This window comes from Manis javanica, chromosome X, assembly GCF_040802235.1.
Source record: "Manis javanica isolate MJ-LG chromosome X, MJ_LKY, whole genome shotgun sequence".
Classification (NCBI taxonomy): domain Eukaryota; kingdom Metazoa; phylum Chordata; class Mammalia; order Pholidota; family Manidae; genus Manis; species Manis javanica.
In genome coordinates this window covers 124,975,631-124,995,418 of record NC_133174.1, presented here as the reverse complement: position 1 = coordinate 124,995,418, position 19,788 = coordinate 124,975,631, and the positions used below count along the sequence as shown (strand labels likewise).

The following is a 19,788-nucleotide window of genomic DNA, read 5'->3' as shown; positions in this document are numbered from 1 at the left end:
ACTCAAATAAGAAAGATCAACCTAAGTTTCATTTAAGAGAGACCACAGAAAACTAATATTGTGAAGACATTGTTCTTTAAAAATAAATTTTAACTTTAGTATAGTTGCTATTTTTAACCCATTTCCTACCATAGTTATTAGAGATAAAACACATAGAGAATCCTGAACAAGAGTCATATGCTATGCTTATGAATGTCCTGAAATGATTTAAGGTGGTTTACAACGATACTGAACACAAATTGAACGTAGGCTAGAAGGACAGAGCATAAAGCAGGGCCAGGGATGTATTACACACTCACAACTGGGTGGGCCACAAATTGAATTTAGAGTTTGCAGTTGCCAACGTGAAAAGCAAAACCTAATCAGCTAAATATCAGTAGCCATAAAATTAAAATGGACAAATTGTTCTAGAAAAGCCTGTTACCGATAGAAAGATGAAACATTCTCCTGCTTGTTTTAGAGTAGGAGGGGGCCGAGATGGAGAAAAGACACAGCTGCACCAGCACAACAGAGGTGCCAGGAAAAGAATTCCTACTGGAAGAGCGGGGAACAGGCCTGCCAACCTCAGAGCTCTAGGGAGATTCAACAAAGGGGTAATTAAGGGGGAAGTCACAGTCCCCATGGTCAGAAGAGGGCCTTGGGTTTCTGCTCATCAGAAGTGGGGTGGGGTGACATTCTGAGAGTGGTGAAGAAAATATTTGAGCTTAATTAAGAAAATAATTGTGAGAAAGCTGATTTTTACCAGGTTTGGAACTATGCATCTTTGTGTGTTAAACAGCACCCACAGTTCTTCAATGCCCTCTGCCACCACAATTTTTTCTAAAACACTGTTTCACCTCCACTGAAATACAGAAAAACCAGCACCAAATAAAAAAAATTTAATTGTGGGAAAATATATATCAAAATTTACCATCTTACCCATTTTCAAGGGTACAGTTTAGTAGTGTGAAGTCCATTCTCACTGCTGTGCAACCAATCTCCAGAGTTCTTTTCATCTTGCAAAACTAAAATTCTATACTCATTAAACATCACCTCCCCATCACCCACTCCCCACAGTCTCTGGCAACCGCCATTCAACTTTCTGTCTCTATGACTTGGTTACTCTAAGTTCCTGCAGCAGCAATTTTAAGGGCAGTCCAGTGTAGAATCAAACCCTTAAACTTATGGTTCATGATTATCCCTCAGCAATACTTGTGTTTTTTCAAGAATGATGCTACTATTTTGTAATGCAATATATCAGGTAGAAATGAAAACAGCTGTATTGTTTGGTGAAAAACATTCAAATAGTATAGAAATGCTATGAATGAAGTAAAATCTTCCTCTAATTCGATGCTCCAGTGATAACTACTAACAATAGATTGATGCATATCCTCCTCAACATCTGTATATGTAAGACCATGAGAAACATATGGTTCTGAATGCTGCGTCCATTATTAGGCACAGAGGTTAGTGAGACCACTGAGGATGGTAGAGTTAAAAGATGGAAGGAACCTGGGTCTCTGATGACATCACTGAGTCACTGCATTAACCAACCCTGGAACCTCCTTTCCTCAAGGCTTTTTGTTATTTGAGGTAATAAATATCCCTTATTGTTTAAGTCGCTTATAATTGGATTTTATTACCTCTGCTAAAAGCATTCTAATTATCCTGTCATTCTCCTAGATAACTCAGCATATCTATACTGAAGGCAAGTATACACCTACAGAAGTCCTAGAATAATAACAAAGTGATACTTTGAACAAAATAAAAGTATGCGCGTAATGCTGTTCTAGCAACCTAAACCAATCAGCCTTGAAGTGCCCATCATCTAATAAGGTTAAATGATGTCAGTTCTGCCTTACATAAGGTGGTTTGTTTTAAATATGTGTCATATTAAATGGAACCTTCTGCAAATTAAGAGCCTAGAATTCCTAAGGAAAATGATGCATTTAAAAAAACGCCAGGTACATGGTTGCTCCACATATGTACTATTACTAATACAAACATCCAATATTTACCAAACATTTAGTATGTGCCAGTGCTGTGCTGAGTGCTTTACAGTGATTTTTTTTACATGCTATAAGCATTTTTTCTTTAAATTACAGTAAAATACCCATAAAATTTACCATTTTAACCATGTTCAAGTACACCAATTCAGTGGTATTAAGTACATTCACATTTTTGTGCTATGTACTCTAAGTCTTTTTACCTTCCAGTTTTCTTGAGATGTTACACTGGTTAATGTAATCAATTCAACAGACCTATGAGGCAGATACTACTACACTCCCATTTTACAGATGAGGGAATTAAGGCATAGAAAGGGTAATTTGCCCCCATACCCAAGCTAGTATTGGTGCTATTCATAGGTCCTCATCACTCAGTCATTCTTCAACTCTATCTATACAATGGCTTCATCCCCACCACCTCTCTCTCCACTGAACTTGCTTTTAATATAAGAAATTCATGAATTGCCTCCATAATTCAAAGGACATCTTTCAGTCTTTGTCATGTTTGACCACTTGACAGCTTTTCTTGGTTCTTCTGCGTCTCCTCCCACCTCTCTGACCATTCCATTTTAGTTTTCTTTGGCAGAGTGCTGGTAGTTTTTAAAGCCTTTTCCTATGCTCTCTTCTCCTTTTATACTCTCTCATATCATTCATTCTCGTGGCTTTAAATAATGATCTATTGATGACTCCTAAATGTGTGTGTCTAGCCTAGATCTCAACCCTGAGTTTCAAACTAGTATATCTAACATCTCTCCGTAGAGCTCCCAGAGAACCTCAAACTTAACATGTCCAAAATTAAACTTGTCTTCCCTTCTAAAGCTACTCCTCTTCCAATGTTCCCTTTTCCTGTGGTACCATCATCCCATCAGTTGCCCAAGCCAGAGACCTAGTAGTCATCTTTGCCTCTACCATTTCCACTGTCCCTCAGATCTATCATCAATTGATTCTGCCTTTCAATTATCTCATGACTCTGCCACTTTTCTCCATGCTCACTGCCATCCCATTAGTCCAAGTTACTATTAGCTCTTTGCCAGGGTTATTGCAGTTGCCTCCTATATGATCTTCCTGTATCTACCTCTGCCCTATTCCAATCCACTTTCCACTCTGCAGCCAGGGTAGTCTTTCAAAAATGCAAATCTGATCATATCAATTACAGACTTAGAACCCTTCAGTGGCTTCCCACTGACTTTAGCATAAAGTGCAAAATCTTTAGTATGATTTAGAAGGCCCTACAGATCTTGCACTACTCTACATCTTCAACTTCATCTCTCACCACTTCATCTTTACTTTCACTAGAGCTAGAATGTACTTCTTTCAAATTATCTGCATACTCTGTTCTCTACACACCACATTTCTTTTCACTTCTAGGCTTTCAGACATCCTATTTTTTACCTAGAATATTGTCTTCTCCTCCAACCAATATCCCAAACTAGATAACTCTTACACATTAGTAAGATCTCAGCTAAGATGTCCTTTCCTCCCTAACACCCTCAGACTAGGACAGATATCCCTGGCAACAAGATCAGGGCTTAATACATAATAGATTCCCAAAAATGCATTGACTTTCCTGAGTAGAAAACAAGACTGGATAGGGCTTTGATAGATAAGCAAGAGCTCAATAAATATTGAATGAATGAGTAAACGGTGAGGGGCTGGAAGAGGGGAGATTTATTTAATGAACAATTCTATTTTTTCCCAATATAACATTAGTGCATGTGGAAGAATAATATTGAATATCATTCTATGAAGAGGAAAATGTCCACTTTTAAGAGTAGGAAGGCAATAATTTTAAAATGGGTTCCAAGCTATAACATTTTCCTCAGATATGTTCTATGGAGTCCATCATATAAAAAAATCATGTAAAATAAATCTATGAACAATGTATGTCAGCAAATCAGACAATCTAGATGAAATGGGCAAATTCTTCTAAAAAAACACAGATTACCAAACTGACTCAAAAGGAAATAGAGAATCTCAACAGACCTATAAACAAGTAAAGACACAGAATTTGTTTTAGAAACCTCCCAACAAAGTAAAGTTTAGGCCCAGATGGCTTCCCTGGTGAATTCTACCCAAAATTTAAGTAAGAATCAACATCAATCCTACTCAAACTCTTCTAAAAATAGAAGAGGAAAAACATTTCCTAACACATTCTATGAGATCAACATTACTGTGACACCAAAGTCAGCAAAGATATTCCATGAAAAGAAAACTATAGACAAATATCCCTTACGAATACAGATGGGAAAATCCCCAACAAAATAACAGCAAATAGAATCCAATAGTACATTAAAATAATTATACACCAGGACCAAGTGAGATTTATCCCAGGAATGTAAAGGTGGTTCAACATAAGAAAGTCAATGTAATACATTATATTAACAGAATGGAGGAGGAGAAAACCATATGGTTGTTTCTATAGACACAGAAAAAGCATTTGAAACAATTTGACACCCTTTCATGATAAAAATAGTATGTAAGAGTAGAAAAGAACTTTTCTAATAATAAAGGGCATTTACCAAAACCTACAGTTAGGATCATACTAATAATGAAAGACTGAATGCTTACAGCCTTTCAGCAGGAATAAGACAAAGATGTGTACTTTTTGAAACAAGAGTGACATGGTGGTTGAATGACATTGTGAGTGCACTGAATGCCCCTAAATTGTATACTTGAAAATTGTTAACTATATGTTATACGAATTTTACCCTCAATAAAAAGATTCATACAGTGAATCAATTATTCACTTGCCTTACTGATCTATAAGCATATTTCCTATGTTTACAGAACAATTAGTAGATAAGAATTATAATTTAGAGATTGTATTATAACACCATGAAAAACAAACTTTATTTCCAATTCATGATAAATGCAAAATAAAAGCCGAACTAAAAGCCTGAAAACTACTCTTAGGAGAGACTGCAAAATTTCCTCTCAAAATTAGAATGTTCTTTTAAAAATGAAGCCAGAGGCGGAGCCAAGATGGCGGCATGAGTAGAGCAGTGGAAATCTCCTCCCAAAACCACATAGATCTATGAAAATATAACGAAGAAAACTCTTCCTAAAATAGAGACCAGAGGACACAGGACAACATCCAGACCACATCCACACCTGCAAGAACCCAGCACCTCGTGAAGGGGGTAAGATACAAGCGCCGGCCCGGCGGGACCCGAGCGCACCTCCCCCCAGCTCCCAGTGGGTGGAAAGAAACCGGAGCGGTTTTTTTTTTTTTTTTTTTTTTTTTTTTTGGCGAGTGCTTTTTGGAAGCCTTAAAGGGACAGGGACCCCAATACCAGTGAAACAGGGCAGCAAGACCGGTGAGCGGGTGCCTGAGACCAGCGCCTGAGGACAAAGAAAATCGCACGTTTTTCCCAGTACTGGGGAGGCAGGGCGGCAGGAACGGTGAGCCAGTGCCTGAGACCGGCGCCTGGGGACAGGGAAAATCATGCATTTTTCCCTTTTTTTTTCTTTTTGGCGAGTGCTTTTTGGAAGCCTTAAAGGGACAGGGACCCCAATACCAGGGAAACAAGGCAGCAAGACTGGTGAGTGGGTGCCTGAGACCAGCGCCTGGGGACAAAGAAAATCGCGCATTTTTCCCAATACTAGGGAGGCAGGGCGGCGGGACCGGTGGGCGGGTGCCTGGGGCCAGTGCCTGAGGACAAAGAATATTGCGCGTTTTTCCCATTTTTTTCTCTTTTTTTTGTCAAGGGCTTTTTGGAAGCCTTAAAGGGACAGGGATCCCAATGCCAGGGAGGCGGGGCGGCAGGACCGGTGAGCGGGTGCCTGGGACCGGTGCCTGAGGACAAAGAAAATCGTGCGTTTTTCCCTTTTTTTTGACGAGTGCTTTTTGGAAGCCTTGGACGGATGGGGACCCCAATACCAGGGAGGCAGGGCAGCAAGACTGGTGGGCGGGTGCCTGGCGGACAAAGAAAATCGGGTGTTTCTCCCTTTTTTTTTCTTTTTGGCTAGTGCTTTTTGGAGGCCTTAGGGGGACAGGGACCCCAGTGCTAGGGAGGCAGGGCAGCAGGGCCGGCGAGCAGGTGCCTGGGACCGGCGTCTGAGGACAAACAATATCGTGCGTTCCCCCTTTTTTTTTTGGCGGGTGCTTATTGGAAGCCATGAAGGGACAGGGACCCCGGTGCTAGGGAAGCAGGGCAGCAGGACCGGTGAGTGGGTGCCTGGGACCGGCGCCTGAGGACAAAGAAAATCGCGTGTTTTTTCCTTTTTTTTTTTCCTCTTCCATTGTTGCTGTTGTTGTTTTGGTTTGGAGAGTGCTTTTTGGAAGTCGTAAAGGGGCAGGACAGGACACTTAGACCAGAGGCACAGAATATGGGGATCTCTGGGCACTCTAACCCCCTGGGCAACAGGGAGCACAGAGGCCCCTTACAGAGATAAATAGCCTCCCGGCCACTCCCCCTCCAACAGGGCCCCACCATTTTGGAGGAGCATCCCCAGCCAGACCACGCCCACAGCAACAGCGGAGATTAACTCCATAGCAAACGGGCAGGTAGCAGAAGTCCTGTCTGCGGACAGCTGCCAAGCATAGGCCACTAGAGGTCGCTATTCTCCCAGGAGAGGAAGGCCACAAACCAACAAGAAGGGAAGCTCCTCCAGCTGTCACTCCTACCAGCTCTGCAAACTATCTCTATCACCATGAAAAGGCAAAACTACAGGCAGACAAAGATCACAGAGACAACACCTGAGAAGGAGACAGACCTAACCAGTCCTCCTCAAAAAGAATTCAAAATAAAAATCATGAACATGCTGACAGAGATGCAGAGAAAAATGCAAGAGCAAGGAGATGAGATGCAGAGAAAAATGCAAGAGCAATGGGATGAAGTCCGGAGGGAGATGACAGATGTCAGGAAGGAGATCACAGAAGTGAAACAATCCCTGGAAGGATTTATAAGCAGAATGGATAAGATGCAAGAGGCCATTGAAGGAATAGAAACCAGAGAACAGGAACGTATAGAAGCTGACATAGAGAGAGATAAAAGGATCTCCAGGAATGAAACAACACTAAGAGAACTATGTGACCATTCCAAAAGGAATAATATTCGTATTATGGGGTACCAGAAGGAGAAGAAAGAGAAAAAGGGATAGAAAGTCTCTTTGAAGAAATAATTGCTAAAAATGTCCCCAAACTGGGGGAGGAAATAATTGAACAGACCACGGAAATACACAGAACCCCCAATAGAAAGGATCCAAGGAAGACAACACCAAGACACATAATAATTAAAATGGCAAGGATCAAGGACAAGGAAAGAGCTTTAAAGGCAGCTAGAGAGAAAAAGGTCACCTATAAAGGAAAACCCATCAGGCTAACAACAGACTTCTCGACAGAAACCCTACAGGCCAGAAGAGAATGGCATGATATACTTAATGCAATGAAACAGAAGGGCCTTGAACCAAGAATACTGTATCCAGCACGACTATCATTTAAATATGATGGCGGGATTAAACAATTCCCAGACAAGCAAAAGCTGAGGGAATTTGCTTCCAACAAACCACCTCTACAGGGCATCCTACAGGGACTGCTCTAGATGGGAGCACCCCTAAAAAGAGCACAGAACAAAACGCACAACATATGAAGAATGGAGGAGGAGGAATAAGAAGGGAGAGAAGAAAAGAATCTCCAGACAGTGTATATAACAGCTCAATAAGCGAGCTAAGTTAGGCAGTAAGATACTAAAGAAGCTAACCTTGAACCTTTGGTAATCACGAACCTAAAGCCTGCAATGGCAATAAGTACATATCTCTCAATAGTCATCCTAAATGTAAATGGACTTAATGCACCAATCAAAAGACACTGAGTAATAGAATGGATAAAAAAGCAAGACCCATCTATATGCTGCTTACAAGAAACTCACCTCAAACTCAAAGACAAGCACAGACTAAAAGTAAAGGGATGGAAAAACATATTTCAGGCAAACAACAGTGAGAAGAAAGCAGGGGTTGCAGTACTAATATCAGACAAAATAGACTTCAAAACAAAGAAAGTAACAAGAGATAAAGAAGGACACTACATAATGATAAAGGGCTCAGTCCAACAAGAGGATATAACCATTCTAAATATATATGCACCCAACACAGGAGCACCAGCATTTGTGAAACAAATACTAACAGAACTAAAGAGGGAAATAGACTGCAATACATTCATTTTAGGAGACTTCAACACACCACTCACCCCAAAGGATAGATCCACCGGGCAGAAAATAAGTAAGGACACACAGGCATTGAACAACACACTAGAACAGATGGACCTAACAGACATCTATAGAACTCTACATCCAAAAGCAACAGGATATACATTCTTCTCAACTGCACATGGAACATTGTCCAGAATAGGCCACATACTAGCTCACAAAAAGAGCCTCAGTAAATTCCAAAATATTGAAATTATACCAACCAATTTTTCAGACCACAAAGGTATAAAAGTAGAAATAAATTCTACAAAGAAAACAAAAAGGCTCACAAACATGGAGGCTTAACAACATGCTTCTAAATAATCAATGGATCAATGAACAAATCAAAATAGAGATCAAGGAATATATAGAAACAAATGACAACAACAACACAAAGCCCCAACTTCTGTGGGATGCAGTGAAAGCAGTCTTAAGAGGAAAGTATATAGCAATCCAGGCACACCTGAAGAAGGAAGAACAATCCCAAATGAATAGTCTAACATCACAATTATCGAAACTGGAAAAGGAAGAACAAATGAGGCCTAAAGTCAGCAGAAGGAGGGACATAATAAAGATCAGAGAAGAAATAAACAAAATTGAGAAGAATAAAATAATAGCAAAAATCAATGAAACCAAGAGCTGGTTCTTTGAGAACATAAACAAAATAGATAGGCCTCTAGCCAAACTTATTAAGAGCAAAAGAGAATCAACACAAATCAACATAATCAGAAATGAGAATGGAAAGGTCACGACAGACTCCACAGAAATGCAAAGAATTATTGGAGACTACTATGAGGACCTATATGCCAACAAGCTGGAAAACCTAGAAGAAATGGACAACTTCCTAGAAAAATACAACCTCCCAAGACTGACCAAGGAAGAAACACAAAAGTTAAACAAACCAATTACGAGCAAAGAAATTGAAATGGTAATCAAAAAACTACCCAAGAACAAAACCCCGGGGCCGGACGGATTTACCTCGGAATTTTATCAAACACACCGAGAAGACATAATACCCATTCTCCTTAAAGTGTTCCAAAAAATAGAAGAAGAGGGAATACTCCCAAACTCATTCTATGAAGCCAACATCACCCTAATACCAGGCAAAGACCCCACCAAAAAAGAAAATTACAGACCAATATCCCTGATGAATGTAGATGCAAAAATACTCAATAAAATGTTAGCAAACAGAATTCAACAGTATATCAAAAGGATCATACACCATGACCAAGTGGGATTCATCCCAGGGATGCAAGGATGGTACAACATTCGAAAATCCATCAACATCATCCACCACATCAACAAAAAGAAAGACAAAAACCACATGATTATCTCCATAGATGCTAAAAAAGCATTTGACAAAATTCAACATCCATTCGTGATAAAAACTCTCAGCAAAATGGGAATAGAGGGCAAGTACCTCAACATAATAAAGGCCATATATGATAAACCCACAGCCAGCATTATACTGAACAGCGAGAAGCTGAAAGCATTTCCTCTGAGATCGGGAACCAGACAGGGATGTCCACTCTCCCCACTGTTATTTAACATAGTACTGGAGGTCCTAGCCATGGCAATCAGACAAAACAAAGAAATACAAGGAATCCAGATTGGTAAAGAAGAAGTTAAACTGTCACTATTTGCACATGATATGATACTGTACATAAAAAACCCTAAAGACTCCACTCCAAAACTACTAGAACTGATATCGGAATACAGCAAAGTTGCAGGATACAAAATTAATACACAGAAATCTGTAGCTTTCCTATACACTAACAATGAACCAATAGAAAGAGAAATCAGGAAAACAATTCCATTCAACATTGCATCAAAAAGAATAAAATACCTAGGAATAAACCTAACCAAAGAAGTGAAAGACTTATACTCTGAAAACTACAAGTCACTCTTAAGAGAAATTAAAGGGGACACTAATAAATGGAAACTCATCCCATGCTCATGGCTAGGAAGAATTAATATCGTCAAAATGGCCATCCTGCCCAAAGCAATATACAGATTTGATGCAATCCCTCTCAAATTACCAGCAACATTCTTCAATGAATTGGAACAAATAATTCAAAAATTCATATGGAAACACCAAAGATCCTGAATAGCCAAAGCAATCCTGAAAAAGAAGAATAAAGTAGGGGGGATCTCACTCCCCAACTTCAAGCTCTACTACAAAGCCATAGTAATCAAGACAGTCTGGTACTGGCACAAGAACAGAGCCACAGATCAGTGGAACAGATTAGATACTCCAGAAATTAACCCAAACATATATGGTCAATTAATATTTGATAAAGGAGCCATGGACATACAATGGCAAAATGACAGTCTCTTCAACAGATGGTGCTGGCAAAACTGGACAGCTACATGTAGGAGAATGAAACTGGACCATTGTCTCACCCCATATACAAAGGTAAACTCAAAATGGATCAAAGACCTGAATGTAAGTCATGAAACCATTAAACTCTTGGAAAAAAACATAGGCAAAAACCTCTTAGACATAAACATGAGTGACCACTTCTTGAACATATCTCCCCGGGCAAGGAAAACAACAGCAAAAATGAGCAAGTGGGACTACATTAAGCTGAAAAGCTTCTGTACAGCGAAGGACACCATCAATAGAACAAAAAGGAACCCTGCAGTATGGGAGAATATTTTCATAAATGCCTCAGATCCGATAAAGGCTTGACATCCAAAATATATAAAGAGCTCACATGCCTCAACAAACAAAAAACAAATAACCCAATTAAAAAATGGGCAGAGGAACTGAACAGACAGTTCTCCAAAAGAGAAATACAGATGGCCAACAGACACATGAAAAGATGCTCCACATCGCTAATTATCAGAGAAATGCAAATTAAAACTACAATGAGGTATCACCTCACACCAGTAAGGATAGCTGCCATCCAAAAGACAAACAACAACAAATGTTGGCGAGGCTGTGGAGAAAGGGGAACCCTCCTACACTGCTGGTGGGAATGTAAATTAGTTCAACCATTGTGGAAAGCAGTATGGAGGTTCATCAAAATGCTCAAAACAGACCTACCATTTGACCCAGGAATTCCACTCCTAGGAATTTACCCTAAGAACACAGCAATCAAGTTTGAGAAAGACAGCTGCACCCCTATGTTTATCGCAGCAGTATTTACAATAGCCAAGAATTGGAAGCAACCTAAATGTCCATCGGTAGATGAATGGATAAAGAAGAAGTGGTACATATACACAATGGAACACTACTCAGCCATAAGAAGCGGAAAAATCCTACCATTTGCAGCAACATGGATGGAGGTGGAGAGTATTATGCTCAGTGAAATAAGCCAAGCGGTGAAAGAGAAATACCAAATGATTTCACTCATCGGAGGAGTATAGGAACAAAGGAAAAACTGAAGGAATAAAACAGCAGCGGAATTACAGAACCCAAAAATGGACTAACAGGTACCAAAGGGAAAGGAACTGGGGAGGATGGGTAGGCAGGGAGGGATAAGGGGGAGAAGAAGAAGGGGGATATTAAGATTAGCATGCATGGGGGGGAGGGAGAAAGGGGAGGGAGGGCTATACAACACAGAGTGGACAAGTAGTGATTCTACAACATTTTGCTATGCTGATGGACAGTAACCGTAATGTGGTTTTTAGGGGGGACCTGATATAGGGGAGAGCATAGTAAACATAGTACTCTTCATGTAACTGTAGATTAAAGATTAAAAAAAAATAGAAAGAAAGAAAGAAAAGGGGGATTACTCCTTGATAGGATAAAACTATTGGTAAATCAAAGATTAACACATGCTTTAAATATCCTTAATGTTGATCACTTAAAGGGTGTCAGATGATCAGCTATGGAGGTACTCTTTTCTGATAATATTCCTTTCTCTTAATAAAAAAAAAAAAAGGCAGTTCCTGTGTGCTGACCTCCAATGAGTTCTACACAGTGGTATAGACGGCATGTCAAAGTGTGGGCAAAGGGTCTGTTTGTTTCTATGCAGAATATCAAGGCCTAGTTTGGCTACCCAGAAAATGAACTAAGATACAATATGAGGAGGAGCTTCCGGCTTCAGCACTCTCTGGAGGACTTGTGCCGGGGGATGATCATCAAAAAGCCTCCACATGGATCCGGGCGATGCTGCGGTTGTGGCTGCGTCCACCCCACCGTTTCCTGGACTTGCCATTGGAATGAGGAGGGAGATGTCTAGGCTGGCATGTTCATACAGTGAGCCAACGAATTTGACCGGATCTGTACTGTTGGAACTCAACCAGGAGTTGGGAGGGGTGCACGTTGTAGCGCTCCAAAATCTTATGACTATAGACTATCTACGGTTAAAAGAACATATGGGATGTGAACAGATCCCAGAAATGGGTTGCTTTAATTTGTCTGATTTCTCTCAGACTGTTCAAGTACATTCGGACAATATCCATCATATCATAGACAAATTTTCACAAATGCCTAGGGTGCCTAAATGGTTTTCTTGGCTTCACTGGAGATGGATGGTAATTACAGATTTGCTTTGTTTATGTTACCGTATTCCTATTATGTTAATATGTGTGTGCAAGTTAGTTAGTAGTTTAAAACCTATACATGCTTAAGGTACTCTACAAGAAGATATGTCAAGGAAATAATCAATCCTCCCATGTTTTCTTCCATATGCTACCTCTACAGCTTTTCTTCTTCCTTCCTAATTACAACCCTTAAATAGAATTCGTGCCTCATATCAAATTTACCGAGTACCATAATTCCTCCAGGTGGTAAAGCTCGAGACAAGTGCTGGGCATAGAAGCCACAGGGTATAAATCTGCAAAGAAGTAAAAAGCTAACCTTTTCAAACAATATGGCTTCTCTCTCACTTACCAACTTTACATTTCCCTGTATGGCCCCAGAAGATGACTGGTTAGCCAGAGATGGGTAAGATTCCTCAAGGGAGGAACAACCTAAGACAGGCACAGTCGCAGGGGAGCCATCAGGTGAGAAATCGGGGAACAATAGTGGTGAAGCTTAGAACCTCACCCCACCCTGTTTTGAGAGAAAGCTTCTGCATCCGTGGATGTTTTATTGCCCTTGTCTAGCTCGGATTAGCACATAGTCTACAGGCACACACCTGATCATCTACAATTGCTCTCTTACAACACTAACCTATGTTTTCTACCTTTATCTCGCATCTACCTACCATCTATTTAAAAATAATAATAATAATAATAATAAAGGGAGAAATGTGGGATTCACATATAAATCAAGTATAAAAATCAAATGAATATTCATATTTGACCTGATTGTTTATAGTTCATGATGTGTGACCAAAACCGAAAGTTTCTGTGATGACTGCCCTTGTACTGTTCACCATGTAAGAATTTACTCACTATGTAAGAATTCGTTCACCATGTAAGAACTTGTTCGTTATGCTTCAGAAGATTGGAGACTGACAAGAATTAGGCTTGAGATGGATTAATGATTGTGCATTGAGCATTGACCCCCCTATACAGAATTTTATCGTTGTTAACAACCATTTGATCAATAAATATGAGAGATGCCCTCTTAAAAAAAAAATGAATCCAGATGGTCTTATACATAAAAACAAATCTCGATGTTATATACATATGGGATTTAAAAGTTAATTCTGCTGCAGCTGCCGCAATCACAATTGTAATCAATGTGTTTGTTTCTCCCTCAATACTGTTTCTCAAAGCAAGAACTTGTTAGAAATTCAAATTCTCAGGCCCTGCCCCAGACCTCCTGAATCAGAAACTCTGGGGTTAAGGGCCAGTAGTCTGTTTTAACAAGTCTTCCAGGTACACACTCAAGTTTGAGGACCAGGGATTAAGACCAGTAGCACAAGTCTTGGCCAGTGAGGCTGCTATAAGCATTTTCTTACCAGACAGTGTCCTGTTGTAGCTGTACTGTTTGTTCTAGTTCTTAATTTGTCAGCTTGGAACACCTGTGAATTATTACTAAGAAGAAAAAGAAAATGTGTCATTTAAAACTTGCTACAAAATTTTTTAAAAGAAATAAGATTTCAAATACTTAAACAGTAGTGCTATTAATGTAAATGGCTTCTTCATGGAGACAGCCATGCAGATGTAGAAATTAAAAAACACACACATGCACACACACATTAAACAAAGCCTTAGTTGGCTGAGCCTACACAAGTGTCCATGTAAGGTAAGGAATTCTCAAGCATAACACTTTACTGCTAATCATGCTACCAAGAGTAAGTGTAAATTATTGTGGCCTCGGAAATACATCGTTTTGTGTAAACCTGTAATTGATTTAAATTTATGATTGGAGCTACAATGTGTTACTAACAATTCCATCTCAGCTTCAAAATTTTCACATGCCAACAGGGATAATCAGTAACAGGGGTCGACAGAACTGACATTTCCATAGATATGTTTTGTTTGGCCTACTTGGTGTTAAAGACGTTTTTGAATTAGTCGCACACACTTGAAACACTGACAGATTTCACATAAAGAATCCAGATTCCAGACGCCCGGCTTCTATTGAACATTTGCAAGATGGTGCTACAACTGGGCCACATTCCCACATGGCAACAACAAACTAAAGCTGAGCAGCCACTGTCCCCTGAAGATGGGGCTGTCTCCTCAGCTTTGACAGTGCCCACCCAGCTGTCCCCAGCCCTGTTTGAGCTTGGGACCCTAAAGAAGTCGTCTTTTCCTCTTTATGTCATTTAAGACTCACAAGTTGCAAACAGAATACAGAGGGTTCCCATGGACGTTTCATCCAGGCTTTCCCAATGACAGTAAGAAGTCATCTTTAACATTTTCTTTCTGGCCACCTATATCCAGTCAGGTGCCAGGTCTTTTAGATTTCACCTCTGTGATCTCTCTTATATTCACCTTATTCTTTTCGGGCTTCTAGCCACAAAACCAATTGAAAGCCTTTTTGCTTTTCCACAGACTCTGCAATAGTTTAGTTGGTCACCTCCCCTCTGTTCTCTCCCTATTGCAATGTTTGACAGGCAGATCACCTTCCTAAAAAACAGCTTGCTCTCCTGCTCACAATTTCAGTAACTCTCTTCATACTCTGCAGAATTCAGTTCCATTCTTCTCTCTGACATTCAAAGCCCTCCCCCGTTAAGCTCTATACTTTTGGATTTTATGGGATAGTAAACAATTTCAGAACAAAATCTTGGAACAATCATACATTTGCTGCCATTTTCTTTTGCCAAGTAAGGTCATTAAAAAAAAATTGGGGGGAGTCTAGTAAACATAATGTTGCCCATGTAATTGTAGATTAATGATACCAAAAATATATATATATATCACCACCTCCCAACACCATCATTTCATTTATAAAAGGTCATTTTGGTATTTGAAAAAATTAGGTCTAACAATCTCAGAATAAAGTACAATCTTGCCCAGGAAAGGATGACTGGCAACTTCATAACAATATATTTACGTATGCTGCACCGAACTTTTTCAAAGTCCATGGACTAGTGAAATGCCACTTGTAATCAGCACTGGTCAGGAGATCCACGCTTGGGAGCCAGTGATCCAAAGCTGACTAACTCTCCAGGATACACCTATGCTTTTCTGCCTCCGAGCCTGCTCTGTACACTTGGAATGCTGTTCCAGCTCTTTAATCCCATCTTCCAGGCTGCATCCTATCAATCCATTAGCACCCATCTCAAATGCCAACACTCCAAGAACTTTTACCTTATCCCTCGCCAATCCCCCTGTCATTTCTCACTCCCTTAGAATTTCCCTAGGACTTTCTTTCTCTCCGTGAGCACAGATCTTACTCTACCATACATTTAAGTCTTTTCAATAGAGTAGATCTTACTCTACCATACATTCAAGTCTTATTAAAAGCTGAGCCTTGAGATACATCTTTGTAGCATGGTAATTTGTATGTAACAGGTAGTAACTCAATATTTTATGAGGATGTATGTATGGGTTTAATTTCTACTTCTTTTCCCAGTCATTTTCCCCATACGAGAACAGAAATATATCCTGTCAATTTTATTTAATAAGACCATAACTGAAAGAAACCATTGAGGCAGCATAAACTTCAATTGGTATGAGTCACTCAACATTAATTCATAAAATCCTAGGTGGTATCTACAACTGAGTTAAATGCTACTTACAACTTGGAAAAAAGTGAAGATAATACAACTAGATAGATGTTCAATGCTCCACATCAAATGATCAGTAAGCTGTTCTGTTTAAACTACAGTTTATGTCAGTGATATTCCCAAAGCAATCATTCTTCATGGCCACTATTCTCCCAGGATCGTAAGAGTTCAATAAACCAGATGATTGGCAAGCTTTTTCTGCAAAGGGCCAGATAGTAAATATTTTGGGCTTTGTCGGCCTTACAATCTCTGCTGCAATTACTTTGCCATTGTAGTGGGAAAGAGGCCATGTTCCAATAAGTAAACAAACGGGGTTACCATGTTCCAATAAAACAATTTACAAAACCAAGTGGTGGGCTGGATTTGGCTCCAGGGCAGTAGTTGGGTATATAAAGTTATTGACACCGGTAGTAAAGTCAGCCAACTTAGAAGGCTAACGAGTAAAAAGAACTAAGAGGTTCAAAACTTTTAACATTGGTATTTTTATTAATTCAAGATGTATACAAAATAGTGCAGGGACTTCTTAAAAACAGTAATAGTTGTATTAAAGAGTTAACATTTAAGGAACAAACCCTGCAAATGCTGGTGCAAAAGAGATTGAGAGTCTTTATATGCAAGAAGCATCAAGCAAAATTGGAAAATTACTTGAAAATGCAACAATATTTAGTGAGCTGTGAAAGAGGCACTGCAACAAGTAGTAGAGGCCCAATAAAGGGAAAGTGAGCAGTGTGCATATGCAGCTGAGAAGAACTGAGGAGAATATGAACTTAAATAAGGGTCAGGATAATTCTACTCTAAACTTTTCTTGCTTCAGTGTAACTTCTCTGGCTATATCCTAAATTTGCCACAACAGCACAAATATGCTCTCAGGGAATCATATGGACAAGTTCCGTGTTCCAGGCATGTCATACATCATTCCTGTGTTACATCTTTTTGATTAACAAGAGTGCCTGGACTTGGTCTGCTTTGTGGTTTCTTTATCTTTAACTCCTACTAGATAAGTATAAAATTGACCCTCCCTGTTCTGTACCAGTTTCACTTCATGCCTCAGGACCTTAAGCTATGGAACTGGACACATAAAAATTTCAAATCCTTTGCAGAACCAAGCAAAGTGTGGAGGGATCACGGTGATCACTCTCTTTGCTTTCAAGACTTTGGGGATTGGGGAACGGGGCCTGCCTGCCCGGCCCTCCCCAACACTTAATGTATTAAACAGGATCCATGGTGTTCCTTCAAGTATATACCCCCCATCATTTGCAACTTGTTTTTTCATTTCATGAAGGCTTCCAACAAAACCAACATTCTCCCCAAGGGTATTCTTCTACTAGCAGAGTGGGTCCATAACAATTCATGTATTCACACAACAGGGTTAGACTAAAATCCTGAAACGTTTTTGTTCTCAGCACAACATGCAAAACCCCTACTTTTATTTTTCTATCTGCCTTTTAATTAAAACAGGTAATGTATTATTTTTTGGTCAATCTTAGTTTGCTTTTCATTTGTTGACAATATATTCTCCCTTACTGCAAATGACCAGAAAGCTGCATTTCTTTAGAGTTAATCAGCTTAGCTGATGTCGACTCTTGGTGGACAAAGCACTGCCTTAGGAGTCAGGAGACACAGGTTCCTTGTACTGGCTCTGCTACTATGTCATTTTGGAGATTTATAAGGCTCACTTTCCTCATATGTTAAACAAAGGGGGTAGATCTGGTCTCTGAGTTCACTTCTAACAGTGTGATTTACCACTATCAATTAGTATGAAGCCAGAAAAACAGGAGGAAAAAAGTTTATAACATTTGTAGTGAATGCATTTCTCAGACATTTTTACAATACTGATAAAACTTTATGATACTGGAATGTGAGATGCAAGATCTCACTTTAAAATTCTAAGAAATAATAAGCAACAGTCATGCCAGACCTTTGGATATGTTCAGGAAGTACTGTTGACCATCAGTGTTTCTAAATCTTATCTTTGTCATTATCAGCCCTCTAAGGAGCTTTTCTTAGTCATTCTTCCCTGCTAATAGCTCTCTCCTGAAAATTCCCATGAAACTTGAATACGTGTATCTGTGCTTTACACATAAAATGCGTAGGATTTTTTGCAAAACCCCCAAGGAACAAGTTAGGGCAATACTGGCCATTGATGATGCAAAATTTAGATCACATTTCTGTGGTACCTAAACTTTTTGTTAAAATAAAAACCAGGTGTAAAACAGGCCCAAGCTTATTTACTTGACAGTTTCCATTTGCTGGAGGTGAAGGTCAGAGGTGACAAAGCAGAGAGAATGACAAAAATTACAGTCATCACAAAAGGTTTGGAGGCAAGGGTGAGAGTGCTTGGTTTCTTCAAAGGAATGGGTAAGAGTTGGGGTGAAGTTAGAAAAAGTTGTGCTCCACACCAATTGGTAGCTGCTTTAAGGTTCTGGTGGACCGTCAGTAGAGGACGTTCAGGTTCCCTCCAGCAGCCAGCGCCCCCCCCCCGCCCCCCCGCCCCCGCCAGGCTGAGGGTGTGATCTCTGGGCTCCAGGAACACGGGAGAATGAATACCTGCAGAACCTTGATGAGTAAAGGGATGGGAACGCTGTCGGAAGTCACTTTCTCCAGCTCTTGCCGCCCACCCCACCCCTGCTTGCCTCCTCCAGTTTCTCAGTCCTGCTCACCCAAGCTCATTGATCAAGAGGACGCTGTTGGATCTTCTCAGGATATTGCCGTCTGTGGTGGTGGAATTCGGCAGCAGCTCCAAGTCTAATTCCATTTTCTCCTGTGCCAGGTCCATGTCGGGGAAGAAGCCACTGCTTAGTTCGAAGTTCCCGAGGTTTCTGACTCCAGTTCACATAAATTCAACTCGACTTGGTGACGAGATGATGTAGGGAGAGAGGAAAAGGGGAAAAAGAGAAAAGAGGAGGAAGCTTTTAGATGAGTGGAGTGCTCTCCTTGGCAGCCCTACCATCCCTAACATCAGAGGACACAAAGTGGGACTGGGCTGGCCCCGAACCTCCTACTCCACAAATTCGGGGATCCCACCTCTGAGATTCTCCACCTCCAAGCCTATATTGAAAGTGGGAAATTTATCTTGGTCACCTCCGCGAATCCTTCTCCTTTTTCTCTCTTAGCCAAAGCAACCGCTGGTAAGCCTTCCCTGATAAAATAGAAACTACAACCTGCCTCCTTCAGGAATCAGAACACCTCCCCTCTGAGCATGCGCCCCGTGTCCAGCTTGCCAACTCAGGCTTATTATGTACACAGTGATTGTTGCGCAAGCCTTCGCACGCTTTGCTAGGGGCGCACGCGCAAAGAAACCCCCCGACCCCCACCCAACTGGGTCCTCCCTTCTCTCTTCGGAATGCAGATTCACTAAAGATGTCTCTGTTGTCTGTTAACCCAAAAATGGTTTTTGTTAACTATTATTTGGAAAGAAATGGTGGGCAGAAGTATATGGTGGATGGGGGCGCCATCCTTTCTGCCCTATGTCTAATACTGAATTTTCTGTTTTGCTTAGCCCGTTTGGTCAGCGTTATGACTGAGACAACAAGCTTG

The 19,788-nt window shown here is 40.4% G+C and overlaps 1 protein-coding gene across 1 annotated transcript in view; it reads right to left on the bottom strand.

The window, feature by feature from the left end:
- LOC108402594 (P2R1A-PPP2R2A-interacting phosphatase regulator 1-like) overlaps window positions 1-19,466 on the bottom strand; it is a 38,776-nt gene extending 19,310 nt beyond the window's left edge. Inside the window, exons 1-3 of the mRNA XM_073228208.1 lie at window positions 19,276-19,466; window positions 18,912-19,100; window positions 14,032-14,107 (exon numbers count right to left, since the gene is read on the bottom strand). Coding sequence (XP_073084309.1) covers window positions 14,032-14,107; window positions 18,912-19,027 — 192 coding nt within the window. The 5' untranslated portion in view covers window positions 19,028-19,100; window positions 19,276-19,466. The remainder of the gene's footprint in view (window positions 1-14,031; window positions 14,108-18,911; window positions 19,101-19,275) is intronic.
- Window positions 19,467-19,788: the final 322 nt, after the last annotated feature.